This window comes from Chionomys nivalis, chromosome 10 (genome assembly GCF_950005125.1).
Source record: "Chionomys nivalis chromosome 10, mChiNiv1.1, whole genome shotgun sequence".
Taxonomy (NCBI): Eukaryota; Metazoa; Chordata; class Mammalia; order Rodentia; family Cricetidae; genus Chionomys; species Chionomys nivalis.
The window spans coordinates 75,977,340-76,001,989 of NC_080095.1; the positions used below are offsets into that span (position 1 = coordinate 75,977,340).

The 24,650-nt window shown below is 44.0% G+C and overlaps 1 protein-coding gene across 3 annotated transcripts in view; it reads right to left on the reverse strand.

Annotated features, from left to right (window-relative positions):
• Positions 1-9,288: 9,288 nt before the first annotated feature.
• Dock4 (dedicator of cytokinesis 4) overlaps positions 9,289-24,650 on the reverse strand; it is a 390,974-nt gene continuing 375,612 nt past the window's right edge. For 2 of the 3 annotated variants that reach the window (XM_057782100.1, XM_057782099.1), the window contains 9 exons: positions 23,707-23,826; positions 23,255-23,376; positions 22,833-22,953; positions 21,388-21,469; positions 21,110-21,219; positions 19,149-19,221; positions 17,297-17,410; positions 14,546-14,607; positions 9,289-11,754 (listed from right to left, as the gene is read on the reverse strand). In XM_057782100.1, coding sequence (XP_057638083.1) covers positions 11,275-11,754; positions 14,546-14,607; positions 17,297-17,410; positions 19,149-19,221; positions 21,110-21,219; positions 21,388-21,469; positions 22,833-22,953; positions 23,255-23,376; positions 23,707-23,826 — 1,284 coding nt within the window. In that variant the 3' untranslated portion in view covers positions 9,289-11,274. The remainder of the gene's footprint in view (positions 11,755-14,545; positions 14,608-17,296; positions 17,411-19,148; positions 19,222-21,109; positions 21,220-21,387; positions 21,470-22,832; positions 22,954-23,254; positions 23,377-23,706; positions 23,827-24,650) is intronic. The other variant, XM_057782101.1, reaches the window with a different exon arrangement.

The window sequence follows — 24,650 nt, forward strand, 5'->3', positions numbered from 1 at the left end:
TTCCTTCCTTCCTTCCTTCCTTCCTTTTTCTCTCTCTTTCTTGTTTCCTTCCTTCCCTCCCTCTCTCCTTCCCTCCCTCCCTTCTTTCTTCTTTCTTTCCCTTCCTTCCTTCCTTCTTTCCTTCCTTCCTTCCTTCCTTCCTTCCTTCCTTCCTTCCTTCCTTCCTTCCTTCCTTCCTTCCTTCCTTCCTTTCTTTCTTTCTAACAGGGTCTCTCACTGAAATGAAAGCTTGCCATTTTGACTAGACTGATTGGCTAGCAAGCTTTGGCACCCACCGTACCCTGTCCCAGTGCTGAGGTTGAAGGCACATGATGTCATACCCAGCTTTTTAAGATGTGTGCTAGAGATATGAGCTCAAAGTACATTCCCTATGATCCATTACCCTAGCTCTAAAATATCTTTAAATTAAAAAAAGTTTATTTTTATGTGGATGACTGTTTTGCCTGCATGTACTTAAGGGTGCTGCATACATGCCTAGTGTCAAAGAAGGTAGAAGACGGTGCGAGGTGCCCTGGGTTGTCTGTCACCATGTGGATGCTGGGAACTGAACCCCAGTCTCTGCAGGAGGAGCGGGTGCTCTTAACTGCTGAGTTATTCAACCCCACTGTCTCCACTAACAAGCCCTAACCTGGTTGGTAGTAGGTCGCTCTCCGAAGCCACCAATCCCAGTGTGGCTTTAGTGGAGGTCCCTGAAAGATTAAGGAACTCCTGTGCCTGCTGTGGGGACCAAACCTGGGGCCTCGTGCATCCTACGAGAGTACACTGAACTAAATGGTCCCAGTCCCTCCAATTTTCTTTTTAACAAAGAGAAAGAGGAAATTCTTTTTGAAAAAAAAAAAAGATTGATTTTTTTTTGTGGTGATGAACATTCTTTATTTTTATTACAGATTTAAGTGTGTTCAAGGAGTAAAATGAAATACAGCTATATACATTTTGTAATTGACTGTGGTCTGATTTGACACTGTAGGAATATGTAATGGACGGTAGTCTGGGTAGCTCTACTAAATTTTATAGAATTATGAAAATGTGATTTCAAAATTAAGAGCAATAAATATGCAATTTCTTAAATCAATCTATTGAATTTCTACCATATCCAGCACTGATTAAAAAGTTGTCCCTAGAAAAGTTCAGTATATTTAATTATAGGAGTTTCTAGAATCAAATTTCTTCAATCCAAGAAAGAGCTCTTGGTAACATGAATAAAATAAAAAGATTAACAAATGAAAATATAACAAAAAGCATTTCTCATGTGCATCAATAAAATTAAAGTTTGCATTAAAAAATATACTAGTAAAACAGTCTTAATAAATTCCTGTAATAAAGTGCCAATAGTACTTATGGTTCTAAAGTGTTAATGTAAAAAATCCCAAATGTCGTGTATAATATTAAGAAAACATTATACTATTCCTCAAACAATGTTTTACTGCGTAATACATGACCCATAGCACTTGTTAAGTTAATGGTGGAAACAAAAAAATGAATCATACTAATTCTCTAACTGTAATATTTCCTGTTTAACAGTATACAAGATTGATTTTTTTATTTAGGTGAATGCGTGTGTTTTATGTGAGTGTGGCCCATGGAGGCCAGAAAGGTGTATTGGATCCTCTGGAGGTAGAGTTACAGGGATCTGTGAGGCGCTTGATGGTGGTGCTGGGGTCTGAACTCTGGCGCTGGGGAATAATAAGGTTCTTAACTATGGGTCATCATTCCAGCCCCTCCATATTTCTTTCTCACAGGCTGGCATCCTGTTAGCGACCATGCGCTTGTAATTTGTTTCCTCTCTTGGAGGAAAATGACCTGGCACCGTCAGCAGTTGTTCAGAAACACACGGGGACATGTGTATGCTTTTATCAGAGTGAGAAACTTCACACTGTTGACACAAACAGAACTCACAGACTTACAAAACCTGCAGAGGCTTTGTTGAGTCTCTAAAAGTGGTCTCTCAGTACTGCTCACAGAGAACAGGGCAGCCTGTCTGCTAATCCATCACAAGGCGCTTCCTGGGATGAAACCGGCAGCATCCACTCGGCCCCACATGGGCTCCAACACAGGTTTCATCTGGGTGGAGAAACTCCTTCCCTTGCCCCCCTCTTATTTGTTAGTCACATTCTCTCCAGTAATACTTGGTTGTAAATTCTGTCTGTGCTTCTCAGGAAGGTTGAGATCCAGATTTGGTGGCATACAGTGGAAGAAACAGTAAGCAGAGTGGTAAACCCAGCCATGTGGGATCTGGCAGCCATACCATCAAAAATGTGCAGTTTCTTCAAATATATCAGTCACACATACATATAATTCTATAAAGCCAATAAGAAACCACGAGTCCCTCATACCCCACACCTGCCACTTGCACCTTCCAGAGGCAATTATTTTCTCTTTAGTCCTTTAAAAAAATGTGTCTATGTGTGTTGTGTCTTTCTGTGTGTATGTGCATACAAGTGCAGGTGTCTGCAGAGGTCAGAGGTGTCATGCTCTCTGAGGATGGAGTTACAGAGTGGGTTGTAAGCTACCTCTTGTGCTAAGCCACCTCTACAGCAGCAGTTATTTTCCATCAAGCTCCCTCCTTCTTTCTTTCCTTCTGTCCTCCTTCCCTCCCTCCCTCTCTCTGGAAAGGAAGGGAAAATAGGAAAAATGGAGTCCCTGCTCGAGGAACATGGCTCCCCTCTGGTTATGAATGCAGGAAATGCTGGTCAAGTGCTGCTGAGCCAGTTTAGGGGCTCACTCCTAGGATAGTCCAATCAAACTGAGAGAGAAAGTCCTAAGGGAAAGAAGGCAATGAGAAAATGATTCCTTTTGTGGAGTCCCTCGGTTGGAGGCAGGCTCAGGAGCAAAGGGATTTTACAGAGAGGAAAAGGAGATACAGAAAGATCATGGTCCATGCAAGGGCAGTGTCTCTCTTCTTTTTCTAGGGTCTGGAACAGATACAGAGATGAATACTTTGCATTGGTATGGATCTTGGCTTATTGATATGAATTTAAGGTTAATTTTGTTATATGTATTCCTGTTTTTGTTTAAGGTATTATGCTTATGCAGCTCATTTAAAAATGTAATGTATAATTAAAAATTACAGATTAATAGTCATCTATAATAATCAAACTTGTAGTCATGTTAGTTAGATTTTCTAGATATACAGAGATATATTTCAGTTAGATAGATAATCTTCATCACTTCAAAGACTATGGAATATGGCATTTAAAATGTTTTAAGAATTTAGTCTTTTCTCAACAGTGAAGCACGTCTGCTTCTTGCAGCACCAATCTACTTCAAGAGGAAGATAAGCATCAAAGAGGCTACTTATGGAATTTGCTAGTCATTTGGGCAAGAAGCTGCTCTTGCCTGGACTGCTTCATGGTATGCTGTATGAGCTGGACATGCAGGACCCACAGAAAAGGGACAGCTAAACATTATAAAAGCAGGTTTCCTGCTTCACAGAAGAAACCGCAACATATTCTACAGGATACAGAAGAAAGTGACTGACAAATGGCCAAGATAGGCAAAACAGCCTTTCAAATTTCCTGCTTCATGGAAAAGTCTGCCAGATCCTATGAGTCAATAGGCTGAAGATGGATGCTTCAATGTTACAGAAGAACTTTGGGTGACTGTTCAGGCAGCAAGATGTCTCTGTCAATTCTAAAGTTTTACAATTAAACTTATAATGCTCTTCCTATTTACTTATGTAATAATATATCCTTCTGGGGTTTTTAAGGAGTTGAAGACAGATAGTTATAGTTTTCCTTAGTTACAATAAAAGATAAATTAGATATAAACTTTAGACTCATAAAGTAAGATAGATGATAAAATATTTTCCTTAATTTGCCAAATATAAATGGACTAAATATTGTAACTATAATTCTTGCTTAATAACTGTTTTGCATATGTAATTTTACTATGTTAAAGTTAAAACCTTCCTTTTAAATTACATAGAAAAGGGAAGATGATGTGGGATGTCCTTCTGTATATATGTTGCTTTTATTGGCTAATGAATACCAATGGCTTAGCAGAGTAAACCCAGGCAGGAAATCCAAACAGAGATATAGAGAGAGACTAGTCAGATGAAAGAGATGCCTTGTAGCGGTCAAAGGAGAAAGACGCCAGAATAGAACCTTACCTGGTAAGCCACAGCCTCATGATGATACAGAGATGAACAGAAATGGGTTAATTTAAGATGCAAGAATTATAGTTAATAAGAAGCCCGAGCTAATACACCAAAAAGTGTTGTAATTAACATAGCTTCTGTGTGATTATTTGGGTCTGAGCAGCCAGGAAACGAAGGAGCAGCCTCCACCTACAGCTATGAGTGTCTACCTCTAGTAGCATTATAACTTCAGAGTAAGAGCAAAGACCAGTGGATGGCCTGGGTTTTCTGAATCCAAAGATATAGAAGATATAGCAGTGGTCAACTTGACTATTTAAGTGAGGTCTCGCTTTAGAACCTGGAATGCTGGGCAAGAAAGAGGTGGGGTTAAAGGATCAGAGAAGAGTGGCCCCGCCAACGGCATGAGTGCCCCCCAAAGTTGCCCTGTTCCAAAGTGCAGCTGTCTGTGGCCACAGCACCTGAGAACTGTCAGGAGGATCTGCATGAACCCAGTGGCCTCAGAGTCTTCCCAGAAATCTCTTCTGTGGAATAAACTATTTTCTCAAATCATCCTAAGTTTCAAGGCTATTACTTTTCATCTCCCCTGCCACTTCCTTTTATCGGGCTATCAATTTCTTTAGCACAAGATTCTGTAACTGACTTAATTAATTTATTAACACTTCTCAAAGTTTAGGAAATAGCATCAATATTTTTCTTCCTACATATTAAATTAGCAAAAAAACCCTTGAAGCTGTATATGATATTAATATTTAATCTTTAAGATACAAGAATATATAGTAGGTAGGATGGTAGGCTCATAGTATGGGGGGAAAGGCACTGCTTGGTAGGGATATAGGCATATACAGGACCTTTCTGGGGGAGCCAGGGCTCTTGTCTTAGGGTTATGCCAAAAACAACTTGGGAAGGAAAGGGTTTATTTCACTCACAATTCCATATAACAGTCTAATAGCAAAAACAGTGAGAGCAGAAACTCAAGCAGGACATGGATGGCACCTCCCACAGTCTCTGGGGGCTCTGATACCCATCAAGTTTTCCAGAGCTATGCTAGCTGGTCTTACATCAACTTGGCACAAGCTAGTGTTATCTGCAAGGAAGGAACCTAAATTAAGAAAAATGACTCTGTACGTTCTGACTACAGGGCATTTTCGTAATTAGTGATTGATGGGGGAGGGCCCAGACCATTGTGGGTGGTTCTACTTCTGGGCTGGTGGTCCTGGGTTCTATAGAAAAGCAGGCTGAGGAAGCTATGAGGAACAAGCCAGTAAGCAGTACCCCTACAAGGCCTCTGTATCAGCTCCTGCCTCCAGGTTCCTGCCCTGCTTGAGATGAGGCCAGAATATATTATTCCACAATATGATAGGTTAGTGTAAGGCTTATTTTGAAAAACAGGAAATACTGAACAATATCTGAACACAGTGAAGCTACCTTTTTGTAAGAGAAAGTTGTGTCTCTAAAGGAAATTTCCAGTTGCAAGGGTGTCTCCATGTCTGTTCCAGGAAGGGCAGACAACTCTTAGCACTGGAAGGCAAAGAGCTGAATTTCCCAAGGACTCCTTATTTGCTTTTCATTTTCGGCAGTACTGGGGATGAACCCGAGGCTTCATGAACTCTAGGCAAACTCTCTGCCACTGAGTTCTGTTCCTAGGCCCTTGTTCTTGTTTAATGTGCTTTCTTAGTCAACTCCCATCATCGGCCTTCCTACCCACCTTTTATATTTATTTATTTATTTATTTATTTATTTATTTATTTATTTATTTATTTATGTCTTTAGTTGAAGATACTTCAACCATATCTAAACCATTTCTTTGAGGTCACTCATTTTTCACTGGATAGTTCCCATGTGAACACAAGGCATATACGTTAGTAGCCTTCAGTTTGTTGCTTGTTAAACTATCTTTTCTTGTGGTGGTTCCTGTTGTCTAAGCAACTTCCTTGCAAAGTCTGTTAAGATCCAGGAGGCTTGTTATGACTAAATAATCTTAAAGGCAGACTTGTTCCTTAATATAGGAAACCTAAAGGGAGGCTTCTTAAGACCCAACATTAATAAGTCAGGACTCAGGAAGTTACTGAAACTCACCAGAAGCACAAGATCCCGCCTTCCCCCAGGTTATATAAGCAGCAAGGTCTTCTGAGGAGGCACAACCCAGCTGAGCCACCTAAAGTAGAATACATTCTTTGCCTTGCACATGAATGATTTCATCTAAAAAGATCATTAGCCTAGAATAAAAAGTAAGGGTGTATTTTGAAGTGTACTGTGCTTACAACCATGCTTAAAACACTGGTTCAAAAAAGGGCATCTCACCCTCATAGCTTCTGCCCAATGACCATACTCCTTGTTGGCTTGCATTAGTCTACTCTCTCAGGAATTTCTTGTCCAGCAATGTAACTGTTATTCATAGAAGGAACATTTCAACAGACCTATAAAGTCTTCAACAGAATGCACTTGTTCTTCACAACTGTTTGTTCAGAATAGAACATGGCCAGATTAATTTTGTTTCCCACACTCTTTACCGTTCCGCAAGGCTTTTTCCTAACTTTTTGTTGTCTGAGTTTTTGAGATAGACCTTGTGGAACCTGGACTGACCTGGAACTTACTATGTAGCTCAGGCTGGCATCGCACTTTCAGTAATCACATAGTTTTAAGATGCCAACTGCTAAATTCTCTTTGAACTTTAGGACTCAGAACTCCTGCTCACCTCTGCAACTTTCCCCCCACCCCAGGCTTAATTCAATTCACCAACCAAAACAATGTAAATTCACGCTAGTGCTAACTTGCAGAAAAGCAACATTTCTGTCTAAAAAGAGCTATAGGAGCCGATCCAAGGATAAGGTCCAGTGATAGGTTCCAGAGAAGGCAGCAGGGCTGTGCAGCCTCTTAGCACAGTCTGCACCACTGCCCCACCACTGTTTACTCCCTGAGCTCTCTGTGCTCCGGAATGCCCCAGGATGGAGCTCTGAGGTCAACAGAGGCTAGGCTTTGACTAAGCTAAATTTTTCCTTGCCAACTGTCTCCACCATACTGGCCCTCAGGTTGGGTGGGAATAGTGCCGATCTAATTTTAGTGCCAAACTCACACCAGCTTTGCTGTAAACCAATCCTAAACCTGGCTAAGTATGATCTTCATTTCCTCTTTATCAAGGCCTTAAACAAAATTCCAAAATGTAACTGAAATTGTGTTTTGCTCCTCTGAGAATTGTCAAGATGGTGCTCACTTCTTTATGGCAGTGATCAGTAAACTGTATCCTGCATCAGTCTGGGGAGCGAGCACTCGGCATTGAACAACAGGTTTGGGTGCAAGCACAATACTAAAGAAACTGATTTGGGCCTATAGCAAGGCAGAACAGAGCTAGGCGGGGGCAGGGGACTAAACTGAATACTGGGGAAAGAAGGTGGAGTAAGGAGAAGCCATGTAGCCCTGCCAGAGACAGACGCCGGATAGAACTTTACCCAGTAAGCCACAGCCATGTGGTGATACACAGATTAATAGAAATGGGTTAAATTAAGATGTAAGAGCTAGCCAATAAGAAGCTAGAGCTAAATAGACCAAGCAGTGATTTAATTAATAAAAAAAAAATAGCAAACTTTGTGCTCTATGTAAATCCTGCTTCCCATTCTATGCCTATGCATGATTGGGTGTGCATGGCTAAAATGAGATACATAAGGGAAGGGAACGGTTATTTAATTTGTCAATAAAAACAGAACTCCCTTACCACACCCTTTTTCTTTAACTCCATAAAAGAAAGTCCCAAACAATAACTGGGTACCTGGAGTAACCTCAAGGTACTTGTGGCTTTCTTTTAGATAAAGTTTCCTCGCTATTTTGCAAATTTTTGTGAGACCTTATTCTAACCCTTTGAGGCCAAGAATTTGGGAACACCCAGCCTAGACCTGAACTACTGGTTAAAAAAATAAAACAGACAACAACAAAAAAGAGACAGGTGGTGGTGGTGCATGCCTTTAATCCTAGCACTTGCAAGGCAGAGACAGGAGGATCTGTGTGAGTAGAGGCCAGCCTGGTCTACAGAACTAGTTCCAGGACAGCTAGTGCTGTTACATAGAGAAACCCTGTCTTGAAAACCCCCCAAACAAAACAAAACAAAATAAAACAATAAACCACCACCACCACCACCACCAAAAGAACGCCCCCCTCTCTTTCTAATAATTAGGGTCATGTTTCAGTATTCATACACTTTGATATAACACCCTGTAGGGGGTAAAGACAGTGCAACTTGTTATTCTCGTTGTCTTTGTGGAACAATCAATAACAAACCAGAGAGAAACCTATCTAGGCAGAAATCTGAGCTATTCATATCGTAATTATGCAAGAAGAGTTCAAACACTTGCAGGTTTAATTGTAATAAAGATGCTCACAAAATCTCATAGCTCATATTGCAAAGCCTTGGGAGCTTCTTGGGAGCCTGACAAAGGCCTTCAAATGGGCTTTGGTGTTTAATAGGAGAACAGTTTATCAGTGACTTACACAAATGTCGACCTATCACAGCATGGATCCATCTCATGAAATCAAAAGACAGACTTCAGTTAACAGCAATTGTGCACTGAATGGATTTTCAGTGATGATGAAATAGATGGCTTATCATTTTGTCCAAGGCAGGACAAAAGAGGTGGCGGTGAGGCTAGACCATGTCACAGCTGGCGAGGGCAGCATTCGCCCATCGCCTCTCCACGCGGCAGTTATCTGTTCTGTGTCAAGCTTCCTAATGCAGACAAACTTTGATGGACTGATTTGCTAAACTGGCTCTGGTTAAACTAATTAGCATTCGGCTGCCCAGGTGACTGCTATCTTCTCCACAGGATGCTCACTCAGACCATTCATTCTCAACCTTTGCCCTCTAGGGCATAAATGACCTTGTTCCAAGTCAACCAGCAACAGATCAGATTGCGCGTCTATCTGCAAAGGTCCACAGTTCTCACGATGACAGGACCGGAGGGATTTATGCAGCTGCCATTCTAACTAAAACCACACTGATGATCACAATGAAGGCAGAAGCATTAAGATTAATCTGATAACTTTATTTAATATTTACCATTCAGCAGCAATCAACATGAACATCTGAACTAATAGAATCTCTTGAAATGTTCTGCTATGTGTGCAGCTGCTTTAGAAATACACTCACATGGTAAAGTCAACTATTCACAGTCAAAAAATAAAAAAAAGAAAGAAAAGAAAAATGGTTCAAGAGCAAATAACACTGATTTATTCTGTGCCCAAGCACTAGTCAAGAAATCTACTAAATTACACAAGAAAAGGAAATCAAAGAGGCTTTGTTATCTTATGCATGTCATCTTACTTAAGGGAAAAATTTTACTTCTTTAAAACAATGGAAACATGACGCTTCCTACATACATGAATATGTGTGTATATAGATTTTAGGCTGTGATTACAAACACAAAGTGTTATTATAAATGCAAACGCTAGTTCAAGAAATTTCCAACTGCAAAACCTGCAAGATACAAAGCTAAAATTCATGTTCCTTTCCTCAGTTATGAATACTTTCACTAAACATAAATATTTTTTACATATATTAATTTTCTGACATTCAAAATTGTAAAGTCAATATGGCAGAATTATTGTTAAAAGCACATATGTACAAATATTTTCCATACATAAAGTATTTGGCATAATTGTAACAATCATACTGCATCCACAACTGTTTGCTTTTATTTTTACTTTTTTTTACACATAATGGTATCTCTTATTAAAATTAACCAGTTATGTACAAAAATACTTGAACATTTATTATAGAAAACCTCTATAACCAGCCTCAACAGCATAGACCTGCTGAATGGTTTCATTAAGAGAATATAAAAAAGTGGTCACTGCCCTCCAGGTAAGCTAGCAACAAAAACAAACACGACTAAACTAAGATGAGCTTCCCAACAAAAGAGGGAAAATATTGAACAACAGCCTGATTTAAAATACAGTTCATATCTATGTCAATTGTTATAAACAGTCAGTGAAAGAAAACAACCAAGGTAAAAAATACATTACTACACACAAGGTGCTTTCCACACTCCTACCACCGCCGCATCAGCGTCTACTCTACCTCCATCTAAGATGCTACGCTGCCACACCCATGCTAGAATGGTCCACAGTCCTCGGCCCCCAACCAAAGGACCGTGGAATGAGCTGAGAAGCTAACCTATCCCGGTGAGAACGGAGAGTTTGAAGAATTCCGTGTTTTATGCAAGACTGAATGTTAATGCCCTCACTTTCTCAAAGTCCTTTAGCATTCAATCACATTAACATATTTTCACTAAGGTTTTGTCTTCCTTCCCACTATTGATTTAATACTGTCCTGTATTGATTCCCAAATCCTTGTTAATGGGACACAGTAATTTGTGCCTATTTAATCCTTGAACGTCTGCTCTTCATCACCGGCACGTTTTAGATAGGAAATCATCAAGTTGGGGAAGCACAAAATTCAAGTAAACACTTCTCTTCGGGTCTTTTGCTTAATCTAGCTGATTGGAACTCTGAAAGCAATTTGCACCTTGGAAAGTAATACAGTAGATAGCATGGTGTCAGGGCACTTAAAGATTTAGCAACGGATTCACAACACAGAGTTGAAGAGTGTAGACAGCTGTCAGACGTCAGAACAACTTCCTGTCCCAATCCGTGCAAGCCTTAAGCATCTCATCCAACCAGCCTGCTTTAACCTTTAATTCTGAGGATGCGCATTCAACATTCTGCTCAAGGGGAGAGCCAAACCCATCATGTTAATTACTCGAGTCTTCTTAAGGAAGGGCCATTGTGTTAGGACGTGTGCAGACACAATCAGCTTTCTCAGAGCATCAAGTATTCAGAAAAAGGTATACAACATCATCACGCACTGTATTGCTTGACAATATTGTATTGGTTTTAAGATTAAACTACGTAAAAAAAGTGAACATAAAAAGGTACAAAAGGAGTCTTTTTCACGATTTACCACTTTCAAATGAGAAACGTTTTAATGAGACTCAGCCATATTTCATATAACATCTGGCGTTTTAGATCAGTAACTTTTAATATTGTGCAACATTATATTAATAAGCAAATTTAATCCCATTCATTTAAAGAAAGGTCTGAGTAAGATATTAAAGTGCCTACACTAAATGTCTTCTCATCAGACTTATTTTGTAAACGGCAAAGAATTCATCGCAGGTACATAGAAAAGTGACTTAGAGCTGAGACACCTTGCGGGGCAGGGGCCTGGGCCTCGGGCCGGGCTCAGTCCTTCGGGTCCCATTCTCCAGGTGGCTGGATCGCGCAGCCAAGGGCTTGGGGGGCAGAGCAGGTGGCTCAGAGGTGACAGGGATGGAGAGGCTGTGAGGTAGCGGGACAGGGCGCCGCAGAGTCCGCTCGTAGACGCTGTACGGGGGCGGGGTTTTGCTCTCCTTGCGTACTGGCTCCTCCGACCCGCTGAAGCTGGGCATGGGCACGGGCATGGGCATGGGCACGGGCACCGGCACGGGCCCCGGCCCCGGCCCCGGCCCCGACTGTTCGTTTGCCTGGTTTTCAAAGCCTGAGGTTTCTGACGTGCTACACCGGCTGAGCGACGAGATCCCACTGCTATAGCTGCCCGACAAGACCGGGGAGTTTGAACTCAGTCCTGGGGAGTTGTACTCCACTGGAGACGGGGTGAAGGACTGTACGGAGCCCTGCTCCCACCAGAGGTGGGGAAGCGAGAAGAAGAGACAGCGGTTAGAGATGTTTCCCTAAACCCCTGTGATGAAGCCCTAGCCTCCAGTGCCTGCTGGCTGGCTGGCCGGACTTGGAGATGTCGGGAAGGAACTATGACCTTAATCCAACTTGACTGACTGGTATCCATATAAAGACCTTGGGTTTCCAGGGAAGTGTGTAATACAGACTCACAGAACAAAGGCCGCGTGAGCCCACAGAGAACAAGTGCCCATCAGCAAGCCTCAGAGAGGAGGTGCGGGCAAACCAAGTCTAAAACACCGCTAGTCTCCAGGCATGCATGTATATGTGTGACTGGACATGGATATGTATGTGGGTACACGGGTGTGTATATGTGACTGTGTGTACATGTGTGTGGGCACACATGCATGTGTGACTGTATATATGTGTATGAGTGTGTGTTATGGATGTGTTTGTATGGATGTGTGTATGTTTGTGTATGAATGTGTTTGTTTATGTGTGTATGTGGATGTGTGTGCACACAAATATATGTGTGTATGTGTGTGTGTATGAATGTGTTTATGTGTGTACATGGATGTGTGTGCACACAAATGTATACGTATGAATGTGTGTGAGTGTGTGTGTATGCAGGTAAGTCAGAGGCTTTTGGGTGTCATTCCTGAGAAGCCATCCACCTCATTGTTCTAAGAAAGTGTTTCTCCCTGGCCTGAAGTTTGCCAAGTCAGTTAGGCTGACTGCCCAGGGAGCACTAAGGACCTGACTGTTTCCCCAGCACCATACCATAGCTGCTTTTCTTTATGGGTTCAAGGGACTGGACTGAGGTCCTCATGCTGTCAAGGCAAGCACTTTACTGACTGGGTTACTTCTCCAGCCCCTAGCCTCTCTTTTAAAAAGAAATAACGCGGTAGGCATGGATCCTTCCATTTAATAGGAACATACAATTAAACATGGTGAATTATGAGATCTAAGTTCACCAATACCTTTTTTAAAAAAAGAGATCAAATTCAAAACAAGACAGGTTAAGTTCAGTCATCTATAAATGATCATGATGCTTTGGAGGTGGGGGGGAACACCCTAAATTCTATCGCATAAGATACCGAAGTGCATTTCAGCCTTAGGAAAGCTTGAAACTTGGGAGTAGTGTGCCCTCTAAAGTAACCCGGGAGTTACAGCACAAAGTATGATCTTTCTCTCTCTCTCTCTCTCTCTCTCTCTCTCTCTCTCTCTCTCTCTCTCTCTCTCTCTCTCCCCTCCCCTCCCCTCCCCTCCCCTCTCTTCTCTTCTCTTCTCTTCTCTTCTCTCCCCTCTCCTCTCTCTCTCTCTCTCTCTCTCTCCTCTCTTCTCTCCCCTCTCCTCTTCTCTCTCTCTCTCTCTCTCTCTCTCTCTCTCTCTCTCTCTCTCTCTCTCTCTCTCCCACCCCGAATACATGCAGTAAATATCAGCTTGCTAACTGGAGCTATCTAACAGGTGTGTGAAGATTTTCCAGCAAGGCTCCCTCCTTCTTTAAGAACTTAATCTCTCCATTACTTATTGTCTTATTTCTACTCTGCAAAACGGAATTGAAACACAGACAGTAATTCCATCACCACGTGTGGGAGTGTTTGGAGGATTCACAGGTGCAAAGATGTGAAAGGGCCGTGCTGCCTTCCTCCCCATATCAGGGCGTTGACAAGCCACAGCCTCCACGGCAAAGGCACGTGGGCCACGCGGGCTTCACAATGATAGCCAGCCAGCCGTGCTTCAGAGTGACGGCAAAGCTAGAAACTAATTTGCACTTCTCAGAGAACTTTTCCAGCGGGGATTTTTGGCAACAGAATCAAGCCACCCTTCTTGGGGGACTTCTCCTTTTTTGGTGTTTCTCTGCTTCCAGCAGAGACTGTCCTGAGCAGCCAGGAGTCACAACCTGTCCCGAAGTGTTTGTGGAGACCAATCCGTCTTTTCACCTCAGCTAGCACTGTCTCATCAACACAAAGGGCTGCACGTGTGGATACTAAGTTCCTGGTACAAAAGCATCTTTTCTACACTCACTCCAACCTCTTGTTTTCTCCTGGGCTTGGAGCCAGTCCGACTCAGTCTGCACAGAGGCTAAATATCACTTTGTCTTCATGAGGGATCTGTATGCTTAGAGATGTTAGGTAGCCTGCATTTATGTAGCAATTCGAACATCTGAGCTTGAAACCTTCTAGTTTGTTCTCCAGAATACTTTCTCCCATTTTTACCGTCATGTATTCCATGACCAACTATGAGTTTGTGATGGGAGACATCTTTAGTACAAAGTATTAAGAGGACAAGTTGAATTTGGCTTTGCCAAAATGCATGAGGTTGACGATAAAGCCCAAAAACGTACAGAAGAAAAATCTAGTAGACCTCAATTACTGGCGTTGTTCAATCTGTACAAACACATATGTATTCATATGTGTTTGGTGTGTTTCTAATCAAAAGACTAAGTCAAAACCTAGGAGTTACACTGCGACTGTATTCAATAGATTTGTTAAGTTCAATAGTTTGTTAAGTTCTCATGGCCACTGTTGGGAGACTTAAACTGCTACTGCTACTACTAAACAACAAAACAAATAATTGAAAACGACAGCAACAACCACCAGAGAGTACCGCACTCTTGGGTGAAGCCCTCCGGGGACGGGGAGAAAGCAGGTTGCTTTCCTGTCCATTTTCCCTCCCTTTTGCGATAGGCTCTGTGACTGGACTGTAGGAATGAAAGCACCTTTTGATGTATAAAAATGGGGTCATATTTCAAGGAAAAAAGGAACCAGTCCAAAGACAGGCTTGTACCTTCAGCGGAGACCGTCCAGCAGGTGATGGGGAGACAGCTGTCGTGTGTCTTGCTGGTGAAGCTGTAGATGGAGAGAGAACATTGAAGAAAAACCAGAGAGCGACGCCTGCCCTCTGCATGTACAAACCCAAGCAGATGAGTTAGTGTGTAAGGCCTGCCTCAGTAAGGGGAGGGGAAACATTAGGAGAATCCACCTGGTGCCTATCTAGAGCCGATTCCTCACAGAGGACGGTGTCTCCAAGACATGGGCCCATTAGTAAAAAGTTACAGGTGCACACACGATGCTCTGACTAGAACAGTATGGCCCAGACTGCTCCAATGGCCTTTCTCTTCCTTTCTTTCCTTTTCCTTTTTTGTTGACAAGGCTTCATGTAATCCAAGCTGGTTTTGAACTCCCTACGTATCTGTGGATAACACTGAACTGCTTATTCGCCCAACTCCACCTCCTGAGTGCTTAGGTTACCGGGTTCTGCTATCACACGTGGCTCTAATATTCTTCTGATGTCCCCTAAGTCCAGACGCTGTTCATTACTCAATCTCTTTATCTCATAACACGCTTCTGGTGTAAAGGGCCAGGAGTCCTTGGGAGATGGCTGCTTTCTCTGGCCTGAGAGGCAATGGGGATGCGAAGGCCACCCAGGCAGCCTAGAACAGGCCCATAGAGCTATCCAGCAAGCCTTCTGTTCCACTCCTCCTTCCAGCATCCCAATGCATATGGAACTCTTGTCCATGTCAATACAAAAGGCGAGCAGCTTCCCATTGCTTCTTTAACGTCTGTCCTTAGGCCTTCTTCCCTCAGTCCCCTGACTCTCAGGTCTCACTGCCATGGCAAAGAAGAGTAACCTCTGCTTCTCCTGGGTTTCCAGGTCTGATACCTGGGACCCAGCATGTGAGGCAGTGCAGCTCTGTGTCTCCTTAGGGGTCAGAGCTTGCTCTCTAGGGCTTAGCATAGCATAGAAAATAGCTTGTGACGTAGGGTGGGGGTCAGCCACACTTCCCAGTTCCACACAGTGACTCCGGCAAAGGTGTGCTAAGTTCCTTTGTGGTCACCTGATACTCTTCCAGCCAGCACTGTGAGGCTTGTAACTCTTCAAAAACCCACAGAAAAGCTGAAAGGAGAAACGACAGACAGCCACATAGCCCCACAACACTGACCACAGACAAGGACATCAGGACAGACCACGAAAGCAATCAGTGCAGAAGGGAGAGCAGCCCTGCCAATCAATCTACTCGGAAGGAGAAGAGGGTCAGCTGGCTGTGCTGAGTTCATTAGCACACCGCAGGGTCGGGCAGCCTCAGCCCTGCACGCTGGCTCCTAACATCAGTGCCTGCGCTCTGTTCTCACGCATGGCGAGTACTGACTAGGAAGGAAATCATGTGTGGACAGAGAAAGCAGCCCTGATGGGGGCTCCATGTCTGCCGCTACTGTGGCAGAGGTCAAGGCTTCCTGTTGCTTTTGATTCAGTCTCAGACAATAGCGCAGCCCTGGCACCTAGTGCTCATTCTCAGAGCTGTTTTTCTGGAAAGGGGCTTTCTGCATGCCTAAAAAAGGTCCACCAGCATCCTTGTTGTCAAACTGGAACTGTCCCAGGAGATCAGAGAGCATCGATAATATTCATTCCTTAGTAAGAACTATCCATCTTATTGTTCCTTAAAAATGCCTTTCAAGTGTCCATATTCAGGGGAACAACCAGGCCTTCGACTAGAGATTGCCTGAATGTGTGTGTACCGGCAATGGAGTACAAATGATTTGGCTGACCAGCCCACATTCCCACAGTCAGCTGATAGACCAATGAGAATGATTAATAAAATTAGTTATTCCTCGCTCTGTCGAAACCTCTCACGTGCCTTTCGGAAACTAAAGGATGAACAGCTACAATACAGCAAGTAAACAGGAATGCCCAGTCTAGAAAAATCTGCCAAGGAAACAGCACATTTTCTTTGGTTCTTAGGCTGGCTATATCTGTAAAGCTCCAGCCGACATGGGTAAGTACCCACAAGACCTGGCTACTGGAAAAAGCAGTCACTTAAAAGCAGGGGCCTCGTTTAAAACTGCCTCTCATGCACGTCACCAAGCGCAGTGACTTCCCACTGGAAGTTCCTAAGAGAGTCAGCTTTGCCTCTGAGTTTCTCCTGGGACCCAGGGCCAGGCTGCAAGCTCCCCTGAACATTTTCACACTCGGATGGCTTGGTAAAATGCTGTGTTCAGCCTCGTTTTAGGGATGTAACCTTCGGGCTGAGAAGACCTGAGGCTGATTTCATGAACCACTCCCAAGAGGTGCAGGTTCCTGCATTGGGCCTCTGAGGGGTAACCACCACTGGACAGAGCGCTAGCTCTCAGAGCAGCAGACACCTTAGGCTGTCAGAGGCAACTCGAAGCCACTGAGTTGGTCCTTATTTGGGTCAGCTGAAACATTAATGTCATTGTTGAAGATTCAAGAAAGCAGCTGAGTTAGCAGAGATTGGTGCGAGCGGGGTTTAGAGGAAGCAGGAGTGGCCCGTGGAGCCAGAAGGGTTGGGCGTGGTAAGGGGAGAAGATGGCATGCTCAGAGCTTACCCGGGGGGCTGTCTGGCTGCGTGGCAGAGGTGCAGGGAACGTAAGCAAGCACCAGAAGTGAATTACGTTGCTAGCAAGACTTTTACCTCAGATACCAGGTGCCTATCATTCTCTGAGGAACTCAGCCCGAGATGAAATACTCAGTATAACTCATTTTTATAAAAGCGATCATTCAAAGGCTTCAAATACCCACCAGTCTGTGTGGGCCTTGGAGGGACAGGGGGAGAAATAAGTTTCCCACCGTCCGACATGTTCTTGGCTTCCTTCCCACTGTCCAGGCTCCAGCTGCTAGGGGTGGGATTCACAGCTGGAAGGGAATAACAAGGCTAAAAACACAAGATCCAGCTTTGCCTTTCAGATGTTTGAGATCTTAGGAGAAAGTCAGAATTATCCAGAATGGAAAAAAAAAAAAATCAACTGGTTTAAAAAAAAAAAAAAAACAAACCCACAAAACCCTAAGCCCCAAACAAGCAGGAAACTCCCTGAATACTAAAGCTCTCTAATTGGTTACTTGACAGTCAGAGTCGACATTTAATTGGCTAACAGTGTGGCTCTTTATTTCTCTCAAGCTGTCAAACAGGACCTCAAATCTCCATGTCAGAGAGTAGCCACCTGCTGAGAATTGCGAATGTGTTTAGATGCCAGAAAACAGATGGAAAATACGTCATCCGTCTATTTGTAGACATTTCTGGACCAGTGTCATCCAAAGGAGGCGGGGAGGCAAGTGGCAGTCTCGTATTTCCACTGTGTGGTGGAAGGGCCTTGGACTGGTCTGAGGATGCCACGCCTTCTCCCTGCCCGGTGCTGTCCAGAAAGGACTCTTCCTGCATCGAGCGATCACACTAGCTAACTCCCGAGAAACAACTCGGACTGCTGATATGTCCTTCTTATTCTGTAATCCATCTGCTCTGGGCATCAAGGTGTAGAAATAGGGAGAGGCCTGCTAGGAAGCGGGGCAGGACACACAAGGCTATGAGCAGACACTCTGTAGCGAAGAGTAAAACAGAGTTCCGGCTTGCTTCCTGCGCAGACACTGCCATCTGATGGACCCAGTGAGGATTGCCACGTTTTAGTCTTCCAAATTACTGCTTTGACTCAATGGGGCAGGATTATTTTAAACGTAATTTTTTCTCTATTCCTTTTATATTTTCTCCGTGGGTTTCCTTAGCACAGTGGGTAAAAATAGCAACGTGATCCCAGTTTCTACTGATAAAAACCAATGCTGGACTTACAACATGAAAGCTAATTCCATACTTTAAAATAATTGTGGCGAGGTCCTCGCTAATTTTTACCTCCCTTTGGGAAGTTTTAATGTTAATGTATCAGTGTACATGGTAATACAGCCTAGTTCTTAATGGGGGCAATTAAAATGCACTTTCCCAGGACATTTCATTAGTAAGTCTTGATTCATTGGCTGGAAAGCCTGCTATTTTTGAGGCCTGACGACTCTAAGCTAGGCAAATGGGTGGCTTACTGTACGTCCCCACACCCACAGTTGCCGGGGTGACATTCCTCTTCTGCCCTTCCTCTTCTGCAGGATGCTAATTGGCTATTTACCACTATACATGCATCTGGTTCTTATGTGTGTGTGCAGGACCTTGAGGCGGGGCACACTCCATTATGCACGGGGCTGCAATGCTTACAGAGTGTTTAACTGTACAAGATCCTATCCGAGTCACCACAACCACAGATGAGCAGCCCGAAAGAGCTGTAAAGAGACAAGGGACACAGACTGTGGAATCAATCTGAGGACTAGCTACTTCGGTTGTGTGAACTGATCATCTGAGTGGCAACTTTGCTTCAGGAAGTGCAGGCTTCACCTGGGCTGGCTGAACAACAGAAAGTCATTACTCAGAGGGGGTTCGTTCCTAAATTGCTCAGATTCTGTTCTTTATAGGTGCTGGGGACTGGATCCCGAGTGCAGCTTCCACTAATTCCCTGAAGATCACCAAACCTGCCACATGGCACAGGACAGACTGGAGAAGAGGAGGACACAACAAACCCTGGCACATTCTAGGACCCCCGAGGGGTTGGATGACACCCACCTTTCTCAGGTGCGGAAAGATTGGGGTCACTGCGTGGCAAGGCCCCATCTCCAATATGATTAAACAGCGTTCTCTGGAAAGGGAAAAGACACATGTTTGTGATGCGATATGCTAAGATCCTTTTTAGAAAATGATATGGTTGTCTCCTTATGAAACTTTTTGCTCAAAACATTTTCTATATGGTGTAATGAGCCTATGAACAAAGAATTAAACTATATTTAAGTAGAAAGGGGGGTAGAGCCTTAAGTTTTCTGAAAGAAACACAATGAAAAATTGTGCTTCATATTAAATATAGTCAATATGTTTATTTACTTTTTAATAGTTTTAATTATATAAGAACTCATAATAAACATAGGGAAAATTAATATTAAATATCAGCTAGGTACGGTGTTCTCTAGGTGCATATTGCTAGCATGGCAGCCTGACCTATGCATAGGAACTAGAGGAGAAACAGCAGCCCAAACACCTACTGTACGGGTGAACTCTACTGGCCGAAATCCCATAGCAGGTAAAAAACATAAACTGACGAATGATCTGTAATTTCTAACCTACACAATTACCAATTTTAAATGGCTCTACCTAATTCATGGAAAGAAACAGTGGACACCTACAACAGCTGTCCATTACTGCAGTTTGGGTAGCATAGGTCCTGTTTCAGATTTCACCCAAGGCAGAGAACTTGGGACTAATCAAGGGCACCCTTCAGAGTTTGCCCTGCTGGCGCGTGTTCTCTTAGAGCGGATGAAACAGACTGTGAAATCCCCTCGCATTGCCAGTGACAACGGGAAATAAAACTGGTTAGCTGGTTCAGCCAAACGCACTCAGCAATCACTTCTGCAAGCCATCAGTGCTGCGCAGAGGCGACTTCCTGGGCCTTTCGGGAAGATCACACAATCAGCAAAGATAAACCAATCAAGCCAAATCCCACTCGCTCTCATCCACTTCCAGATGCAGCTACAGACTTCTGCCAGGATGGTGTAGAAAAACAGAGAAATTAGCGGGAGCAGAAACAGTTTGCTCTGCTCTTAAGATTAGTTCCAAACAAGCGTTACAACTCAGGGCTTCAGCATAAACCCACCCTCCAATGCACATAGTTGTCTCTGGGCTAAGCCTGTGGCCCTGCGCTCACACACACACAGGTCAAGAGGAATCATTTTAGGGAAGGTTTGAGTGACAGGCGGAACCACATTCCCTAGCTCCTATGAGGGGTTCAGGGACATCTCCAGGACACAGTTGCTTCCTGATAATGCATTGAAGAAAAATGTCAAAGGCAAAGAGAACACCCCTGCACTGGGGGATCGGGGGTAAGGGAGTGGAAGGTGGGCATCAGCTGTAGCTATCCTCAAGAGCTGTGGGGAAGCAGGAAGTTCTGGGCAGAAGCAGTAGTCTTCTGCTAACTTAAGGGGTTCCCCCTCCCTAGACTTCTGCTCCATACACATGCAGACACACACACAGGTGCTTCATTCATTAGCTTCCCCTTAGGATGTTGCTGTAGCAGCAGTGAACAGGTTGTGGCGAAGAAGAACCTGGACGTTCTCTCTCCGCTTTGCTGTTCGAGCTGCAATCCAGACAGCCCTCTAGAACACTGGTTCTCAACCTATGGGTCCCGACCCCACTGGGAGTTGAATCAGATATCCTGCACATCAGATATTTACATTACAACTTATAGCAGGAGCAAAATACAGTTATGAAGTAGCAGGGAAATAATTTTATGGCTGGGGGTCACCACAACATGAGGAACTGTATTAAAAGGTTGCAGCATTAGGAAGACTGAGAACCACTGCTCTAGACTTATGAGTCAGATGGCATCCCAACAGTGCAGAGACCAGCAGCGGGCCAACTCTTCTCCCAGCTGGTCTGGACCCTGCTTGCTTTCAACAGCTACTGTGTGCTTCTGCAGAGATTCACAAACAACCCCACACTTTCCCGTTTTCTGGCTTCTGATTCACCCACAGGAGTACCTGGGAAGGCTCCACAGGTGTTGGGTAAATGGCACTGCATGGTCTATCTCTTGGGGACAGGCAAGAGTTTTCTCTGGAATGTTTGTGTTTGTCAGACAACAAAGGAGAAGCTGGGAAGAGAAACAGAGAAATTATCAGTGTGGTAGCCAAGAGGGGTCTGCTCTCGGAAAACTGAGCATTGTGGCAGTCGTCTACAGTATGGACCACTGAAGCCACAGTTCCTGGGGTCGGGAAGATGCTTTGGGTACCAGTCACCCCATTCCCAGCTCTGCACTGACCTCTGGCGCTCGATGGGGCAGAGCTCGTCACGTTAGGTGAAGCAGAGTGAGTGGAACTCAGGCTTGAGGTAGATGGGCTGGGCTGGAAACATAGGGAGAGATTGTCATACATGGTTAGGAGTGCCAGCTCATAGCGACATTTGAAGCAAAACAGCAACACTTATCTTTTCAAATTAGCAAAAACACAAAACCTCCAAAGGCCATTTAGAAGCACAGTGAAGTCTTAATAACTCAGCCGGACAAGGAAGTTTGCCTGGATTAATCAGGCACCTGAGATTTCCACTACGGCTAAAGGGACCTCTCATGTGTGAGTGTTCATATGCCATGGCTTGTGTGTGGTATGCATGTGTTCCTCTCCTGTGTGCGTGTGATACACATGTGTTCCTCTGCTGTGTGAGTGTGCATGTGCCATCGTGTGTGTGGTATACATGTACTCCTCTCAATGTGTGAGTGTGCATGTGCTATGTGTGTGTGTGTGATATACATGTGTTCCTCTGCTGTGTGAGTGTGCATGTACCATAGTGTGTGTGTGTGGTATACATGTACTCCTCTCCTGTGTGAGTGTGCATGGTGCACGTGTGTTTCTCTGCTATGTGAGTGTGCATGTGACATCATGTGTGTGTGTGTTATACATGTACTCCTCTCCTGTGTGAGTGTGCATGTGCCATGGTATATGTGGTATGTGTGTGTTCCTCTCCTGTGTGAATGTGCATTTGTCATTGCATGCGTGTGCAGATCAGGAACAACAGTGCCCTCCTTTCACCATGTGGGTCACCATGCTTGGCAGTAAGCGCTTTGTTCACTAAGGCCTCTAACTCTAAACATGCTGAGTGTTTCTGCAAGGTACACAATCTGCTTCCTACTTCTTCAAAGTCATGTGTTCAAAGCACACAATGGGAATTGCACTGTGGCTGTTTCCACAGGCAGTGGTAGGAAATACAGCTTTATTTTACTATCCTAAAACAAAATGCTTTAAGACTCCCATGAGCTCTAAAAACCTTTAAAACTCCATATTTTCTTCTATTTTTATTACAGAAAATGTTCTTATATAGGTATGCAAATTTTATAATGGGGCCTCAGGCCACAAGGGAGCCCTTAAAGTACCACATTGGAACACTACGTGGCAGATAATGTATATCAACATGCCCCAAGAATTCAGGACCCAAGAAGCAAAGAACTACCAAGGTCAATCTGAAAGCTAAGCTTGGGCAGCCTGCCTGGGCCTCTCTAGTGCTTGTTTATATGTGCTTAAAGTGATGGGCAGTTTGGAGAGAAACAGCTTTGTGGATCCCAAAGGCCAACAAAGCATTACTGAGAGTTTTTAGGTTTGTCCTCAGGTCAAGTTCTTGCTTGCAGGTCTGTCCACGAGCCCAGCAGAATAGACAGACACTCATGATGCAGACAGAAAGGAAGAAACACGAGCAGACAAAAAGCTAATCAAGTACCTGTATGTTAAAGACTTCATCAGAGCTTTCTGAGTGCCCTGTAATATTGCTTACTTCAGCAGAGGCTTGGGAGGACAGCGAGGATGAGGAATACCGGTTGACAGCTGGGTAACTTAATGGGCTGTTGCAGGGGGAAGAAAACAGTCGTTAGCTCGGTCTCGGAACTGTATTTTATCACACGCTGGCACGGCATAACACCAAGGGGAGAAAAGACACATCCCATTTTGTCGTCTCCTGTTTGCCTCAATGTAATCGAATGCTTGAGTTTATTTATTTCTCGTGCTGCTGCTGTTTTACCAGTGGCAGATGTCTGCAGCTGCCTCGCGGCTTCATTATTTCATTAAGAAATAGTGAATGACAGAACCGTTCCCGATCATGTTGTGGGGCTGGCAAATTGTACGGTAATTCAGAATATGACTTACCTGCGTCGAGGAATTACCCTGGTACCATCTGGACTCATGGAAGCAGGGGCCGAGTTTCTACACACACGAGGGCTCCCGTTAGGAAAATGGACAGGACTGGCTTGAATACAGGCAGGGAACTCCTGAAGAGGAGGTAAAGAACACGTTGTATTAGAGAGACTGATCTATGATGTACTTTAATCTACTTACATACACATCTTCAACATCTTTACATAGGGACCAATTATAAATGCCAGTATTATTGAGCCTTCTGACATCGACTTTTTTATTTTGCTTCCATGAAGGGTAAATACGGCCAACAGCAGGAATGCAATTGTAATATTAAAAGGTCCCTGGAAAATGTGCAATGTGGCAGAAGAACCAAAAGATGTCACTGTTGGATTTTTCATCCATTGACTCACAGAAAGCAATGGCAGCGGCTAGATGCCCCACCGTGACCCTTCAGCACACACCTGTATCCCAAAGCTCGATTTCATCACAAAGAACTGGTCCACCAGTTTTTTGTGAAGGGGTCTCATATCTTGAGGTACAAACTTCTCGTGCACGGCCAGGCCAAATTCCAGAATCTGTGCCTTGAAAAGGAAAAACCCGCATCAGTGGCTATGCCTCAAGGGGGTTTGCTGTGAACCATACATTACTGCAGACCTGCTCCATCCGGTGAATGTGAACGATTGCAGCTCTTCAGATGAGGAAACAGGATCCAAAATGTCCTACATGTAGTAAGTAACAAGTGGGGATTTCAATTTAGGTATGGCTGACTCCCCAGACTTGACCTTCCTACTTTACTTTCCCTGAGCTCCTTCCCTGTGTTCATCATATCTTTAGTGATAACCCTCTTTTAGTGGCCCTGGGTCCCTGGCCCCCTCGTCCCCTCCCTAGGATGGGCAGGGAATGGGGCAGAAGCTGTTTCCTGTTTGGAGGGCCAAGCAAATCTTTTTCTAGGATGGTAGCCTCTCTCCTACATCAGCCTCCTAACCCCAAGAGATTCTCAAAAAATTTTCCAGGGAACAAATTAAAAAAAAAAAAAAGATAAGGAACTCTGTAGCAGTTGCTATGCCTTTTCTTTTTCGTTAAAAATATTATTCTGGTTTCTTACTCTAATACCACAAGGGCTCCTGCCTTAAAGGAAAGTTTGCCCCAAGGACTCAAACAGAACCAGACCTACACATGCGACTTTCTCTCATTCAGCTACCAACAGAGTGTGACTTCGCGGGTTTGGACAGCAGCTATCTGCGCTTCAGCAAACTCCAGTCTGGGAGGAAAGCAAGCTGTGCAACACCCGGGTGCTTGCAACTTTGCATTTGTGAAGCATCTAGATAAAAACTCAGGGTTAGACGGGTCTGACCGCCACAGCTAGAGCACGCAGCACCTTCTCTCTGAGATAGGGCTGTGGCAA